The following is a 6,156-nucleotide window of genomic DNA, read 5'->3' as shown; positions in this document are numbered from 1 at the left end:
GTTAAATAAAATTGGTTGAATAACATTCAACTCATTCATCTACTAAATAGGAGATGAAAGAGTTGAACAAATTTCTTTTATAATTTGTTCATTTCTCCAGCTTTTTTGGTTGAATGGTTTGAATAATTTTTCCAACTTATTTATCTTAAATGGTAAAAAATTGGCTAAATGATCATTCAACCCAACCTATTAATTGGCTAAATGGTAAGCCAAAATAAGACCTAAAATAAGGTGAATGAAATAACTGTTTCACTTAGGAAGTTTTCGAAGAAGTAGCATCCTTTCAAAAACACAAAACTATGTTTGCTGACATTAATTGAATTTGACCTTAGAAGTTAGAACACAGTAGACCGTCAACAAAAAAGAAAGAGAAGTGACACGTAGACAAGTCGTTACGTCGTGAGGTCAGCGTCGTTTGTCTACGTGGAAGCAGTGCTTCGCCACGTGTATTCGTTTCAAAGCGAGTTCCAAAACCTACGCTTCACTCGCGGCGCGTGACATTGAAATATCAAAATCAAGCATTCAATGCCACTGAGCCTTTTTTGGCTTTTGCACGAAACATAAAAAGAACCCAGTTTTTATTTCCCTCCCTCTACGGCTCTCTCGCTTCACGGCCTTCCTAATTTGCTCACACGAAGCAGATAAATCGTCTCCATCTCTATCTCTCTCTCAACCGAATCCATCTTCTTCCTCTAATTGGGGTTTGGTTCACGTGACCCTTTTGCACATTGCGGCTTATTGCTTCCGTCTTTGGTCACTTCCCACATGTTATAGTGTTTCAACGCCGAATTTATCTTCACCCGAGGTTAGAGGCTAATTTATCTTATGCATTGGGATTATCTTAGATATCTTTCGAGATTAGTGTTAGATAGTAGTTTGCGTGATGGAGTCGTATTTGTTCTTTATCTTTCTTGATTTGGTCGGTTACCTCAGTTTTGTCCTGTTCTGAGATTAGTATCATCGCTTCTCTTTTGCTATTTTAAGGACAAAATCTTTCATTCGGTGAGATATATTTGCTTCTTTTTATCTCGGCCACAGATTAAAAATTCTTCAAATTTCTATGAGTTGAGCTTAAGATGAATCTGTTTCCTTGGAGAATCGAACGGAGGGTTTCTATATTCGTGGTCTAAGAAGGGTTTTTAGGTGGTTTTGTGGGGGAAAGATTGAAACTTTCTTTTCCCCGTGAATGGTAAACCACGGTGAGATGTCGTCTGGGTTCGTGGGTGTTGTCGTTTCGGATCCATGGCTGCAGAATCAGTTCACTCAAGTCGAACTTCGGACTCTCCATTCCAAGGTTTCTTCTTTTTTTTTTTTCTTTCATATCGTTCTCTCTATATACAGTTTTTACATGTCTTACAGTGGATGTAATCGTTTTGATTTGTGGTGTAGTTCGTATCTTTGAAGAATCAGAGTGGGAATATCACTATAGATGATCTCCCTCCTCTATTGGCAAAGCTGAAGGCACTTACTGCTACATTTAAGGAGGACGAAATCAGGGGGATGCTATGTGAATTGGGTTCTGATATAAGCAGTGATGTGGGTTTTGAAGAGTTTCTCAAGGTATGTTTCTTTGTTTCTTAATGGATCGAGTTTTGGATTGAGTATCATTGTGGTGTATTTATAGAATGTGGTTTTTTGGATTGATCTTTATGTGCAGATATATCTTAACTTGCTAGGTAAAGCAGCTGAGAAGTCTGGTGGTCATAAGAACTCATCCGCGTTTCTTAAAGCTTGTACAACGACACTTCTTCACACTATATATCAGTCGGAGAAGGGTCCTTTTGTTCAGCACATCAACAGATATCTTGGGGACGACCCCTTTTTGAAGCAGTTCCTTCCTCTTGACCCTGATTCTAATGATTTGTATGAACTTGTCAAAGATGGCGTACTTCTGTGGTAAGGTGCACATTCATATGTTAAGAGTCCATCTCAACACGTACAGAATGCCTATGATTTCTGCCTTTTATGCGTTTCTCTTCCTTCCTTTCTGGTGTAGTAAGCTTATAAATGTAGCTGTTCCCGGGACAATAGATGAACGAACAATCAACACGAAGAGTGTACTCAACCCGTGGGAGAGAAATGAGAATCACACGCTTTGTCTAAACTCTGCGAAAGCCGTTGGATGTACTGTTGTTAATATTGGGACACAGGACCTCGCTGAAGGACGGGTATGTTTTGTCTACTTAGTATTCTGTACAAGTGTAATTTGTTTTTACTGGCCGTAGGGCTAAGATGAATGTGCACCGTTCTGACCGGGGAGGTTTTATGATGTTTTGCAGCCTCACCTGGTGCTTGGATTGGTTTCACAACTCATAAAGGTTCCACTTGTCCGTTTTGTGTTTCTTAGTTTTCCTTTTTGGGATCGTGTATTTACTAAATAATGTTGGTAACTGCAGATTCAACTACTCGCTGATCTCAATTTAAAGAAGACGCCTCAGCTTGTTGAGTTGGTTGAGGATAGCGATGTAACTGAGCTATACCAATCACATTTACAGCCATGTATATGCTTCTTGTAATCTTATTAATGGTAACAAGTTTATCTTTGGTGCAGGATGTGGAGGAGTTGCTGAGATTACCCCCTGAGAAAGTCTTACTTAAATGGATGAACTTCCATCTTAAGAAAGGAGGTTACAAGAAAACCGTCTCAAACTTTTCTGCGGATTTGAAGGTACTTGGCTTCTCAAAGTACAACTTGGAGGAAACCCTCTCTGTTGCTTATCCAAATATCAGTTCTTGTATAGGGGCATAAAAGAAACATAAAATTTTATTCTATACTGAAGGTTTTGGTAATTTCATGGATGCAACTATATTTCTATGATAAAAACGTGTTGCTGGTAAATCTGCAGGATGCACAAGCCTATTCCTTTCTGCTCAATGTTCTCGCACCTGAACACTGTGACCCGGGTACTCTAGATGTAAAGGATCCTCTTGAAAGGGCTGAACTGGTTCTAAGTCATGCAGAGAGAATGAACTGCAAGCGATACTTGACTGCAGAAGAGATCGTCGAAGGATCTCCAACTTTGAATCTTGCATTTGTGGCACAAATTTTCCATGAAAGGTTTGTATTATGATACACTTTCATCTCTCAAAAAGTTCATAGATGATGGCTTGTCCTGTTAAATTAGGCTGGTGATGGTTTACTCGAAGAACATCTCTTGTTGTAAGTTACTGTGGACTAACAAACTTTTGAATGTTATGGAAAAAAGAATGGGGAGAATGGTTTTTCATACAATGACTTAAAGCTTCTTACCTGAAATCCCTTTACCTGGGATGTTTCCAGTTAAGATTTGATTGTTTTGTTTTCTATGCACTCGATTTTACTCTAGCTGTCTGTACTTGTTACAGGAATGGCCTAAACACGGATGGTAAGTATTCATTTGCGGAGATGATGACCGAAGATTTACAGACTTGTAGAGATGAACGATGCTACCGACTATGGATCAACAGCCTCGGGATTGACAGTTATGTCAATCATGTATTTGAAGATGTTAAAAATGGGTAAGCTTTATTTTTAGCTCATAGTACAGCAAGCAATTAGTAGAAACTGTACCTGCAGTTGATGATGTTGCATTTGAAAAAAGCTGAAAACCCTCTTTTGTCCTGAAGCCTTTTGTCCGTTCTATTTACTAATTTATGCAGATGGATTCTTCTGGAGGTTCTTGACAAGATCTCTCCCGGTTCTGTCAACTGGAAGCATGCTTCCAAACCGCCGATTAAGATGCCGTTNGAAGTACTACTTGGAGGAACCCTCTCTCTGTTGCTTATCCAAATCTTTAGTTAGGCGATTCTCAATTCACGATTGTACTTAAGTGCTACTGTTCCTTTCAACATGCAGAAGCAATATCAGTTCTTGTATAAGAGAAATAATATGAACTATATTTAAGTCATAACTATATTTCTGATAAAAGCGTGTTGTTGGTAAATCTCCAGGATGCACAAGCATATGCCTTCCTGCTGAATGTTCTCGCACCTGAACACTGTGACCCGGATACACTAGATGCAAAGGATCCTCTTGCAAGGGCTGAACTGGTTCTCAGTCACGCAGAGAGAATGAACTGCAAGCGATACTTGACTGCAGAAGAAATCGTTGAAGGATCTCCAACTTTGAATCTTGCATTTGTGGCACAAATTTTCCATGAAAGGTTTGTATTATAATACACTTTCATCTCTCAAAAAGTTCATAGATGATGGCTTGTCCTGTTAAATTAGGCTGGTGATGGTTTACTCAAAGAATATCTGTTGTTGTAAGTTATTGTGGACTAACAAACTTTTAAATGTTATGGGAAAAAGAATGGGGAGAATGGTTTTCATACAATGACTCAAAGCTTCTTACCTGAAATCCCTTTACCTGGGATGTTTCCAGTTAAGATTTAACTGTTTTGTTGTCTATGCACTCGATTTTACTCTAGCTGTCTGTACTTGTTACAGGAATGGCCTAAACACGGACGGTAAGTATTCATTTGCGGAGATGATGACCGAAGATTTACAGACTTGTAGAGATGAACGATGCTACCGACTATGGATCAACAGCCTCGGGATTGACAGTTATGTCAATCATGTATTTGAAGATGTTAAAAATGGGTAAGCTTTATTTTTAGCTCATAGTACAGCAAGCAATTAGTAGAAACTGTACCTGCAGTTGATGATGTTGCATTTGAAAAAAGCTGAAAACCCTCTTTTGTCCTGAAGCCTTTTGTCCGTTCTATTTACTAATTTATGCAGATGGATTCTTCTGGAGGTTCTTGACAAGATCTCTCCCGGTTCTGTCAACTGGAAGCATGCTTCCAAACCGCCGATTAAGATGCCGTTTAGAAAAGTAGAGAACTGCAATCAAGTCGTAATGATTGGGAAACAGCTGAAATTGTCACTTGTAAATGTAGCTGGAAATGACATAGTTCAAGGGAATAAGAAGCTCATTCTTGGTAATCACTCATTCTTGGTAATCATTACCCGAGAGATCATGTTTCAATATTTGTTAGCTTGATGAATGAAGATGATCGCCTTACAAACTGGAGATATCGTTGTCTATCTCAGGTCTCTTATGGCAGTTGATGAGATTTCATATGCTCCAACTTCTCAAGAGTCTCAGATCTCGGGCACAAGGTAGAGAGATGACTGATGCGGATATCCTCAGCTGGGCCAACAGGAAAGTACGAACCATGGGGAGAAAATCGAAAATCGAGAGTTTCAAGGTTCCTTTCTTCACGATTACTACTTCAAACACTTGCCATAATACAATTTATAAAGTATGTCATCACTTTCTAGTTCATATTAAAATTCTCTAGGACAAGAGTCTATCAAGCGGGTTATTCTTCCTTGACCTTCTATGGGCGGTCGAGCCAAGAGTTGTAAACTGGAATCTTGTCACCAAGGGTGAAACAGGTTTAGTACTCTCTTTACTAGACTCTACTTACTTTCTCTTTTTACCCGAATCAAAGCTTATTTTTATGATTGTTGAAACATACAGATGATGAGAAGAGGTTGAATGCTACATACATAGTTAGCGTTGCAAGAAAACTCGGTTGTTCGGTTTTCTTGTTGCCTGAAGATATCATGGAGGTTAGAACCAAGATCTATATATTGTATTCTCTATTTCTCTTGTATTTTTTTACCGGAAAGAGCATTTGCTTAGATGAGATGTGTTTTGGGATGTTGTGACAGGTGAATCAGAAGATGATCCTAATATTAACGGCGAGTATAATGTACTGGAGTCTTCAGAGACGTTCATCGGAGAGTTCAGATTCCTCCTCGACTCAGAGCACCACCACGACGTGCACCAGTACAGGGGCGTCCCCTGCTCCATCTGTCACTGAAGAGGAGGAAGTTTCCTCATTGAGCCGCGAAGTCTCAAGCTTGGCCGTTGATGATAACGATGCAGATGCGGTTTCAGACATCACCACTGTCTCAGAGGAGACATCCATCGAATAGAAAGAGAGCAAAATGTTATATTGAATATGAATCTCTTTCTAGAGCAATTTAGCTTTTGTAATACTGACTTTTCTTTCTGTAATCTGTATTTGTGGATATTTGTATATTTTCCCTTTATAAATTAAATAGAACATTTTGACCCCCAAAATAAACACGATAAATAAAGCCAAAACCTTTTTTAAAGTATTTAGGAAATTAACCTTTATAGTCTCTTTAATACGCGTAATT

General features: G+C 38.9%; 1 protein-coding gene across 3 annotated transcripts; it reads left to right on the top strand.

Annotated features, from left to right (window-relative positions):
- Positions 569-6,084, top strand: LOC104717562 (fimbrin-1-like). Of its 3 annotated transcripts, none has more exons than XM_010435150.2 (15): positions 569-805; positions 1,039-1,294; positions 1,390-1,560; positions 1,658-1,896; positions 1,997-2,168; positions 2,280-2,318; positions 2,397-2,465; positions 2,552-2,668; positions 3,931-4,142; positions 4,429-4,581; positions 4,723-4,922; positions 5,035-5,192; positions 5,286-5,382; positions 5,468-5,559; positions 5,662-6,084. In XM_010435150.2, exons 2-15 carry the CDS (start codon positions 1,187-1,189, stop codon positions 5,926-5,928), a joined length of 2,094 nt encoding a protein of 697 aa, XP_010433452.1. In that variant the 5' UTR covers positions 569-805; positions 1,039-1,186; the 3' UTR covers positions 5,929-6,084. The 3 variants fall into 3 exon arrangements, with proteins under 3 accessions (XP_010433452.1, XP_010433454.1, XP_010433453.1); XM_010435152.2 differs by lacking the exons at positions 3,931-4,142; positions 4,429-4,581 and adding exons at positions 2,847-3,058; positions 3,346-3,498; XM_010435151.2 differs by lacking the exon at positions 569-805 and having other exon boundaries at positions 841-1,294.

This window comes from Camelina sativa, chromosome 10 (assembly GCF_000633955.1).
Source record: "Camelina sativa cultivar DH55 chromosome 10, Cs, whole genome shotgun sequence".
NCBI lineage: Eukaryota > Viridiplantae > Streptophyta > Magnoliopsida > Brassicales > Brassicaceae > Camelina > Camelina sativa.
Note: the sequence above shows the minus strand (reverse complement) of the source record. Positions and strands in the feature narration are given on the sequence as shown.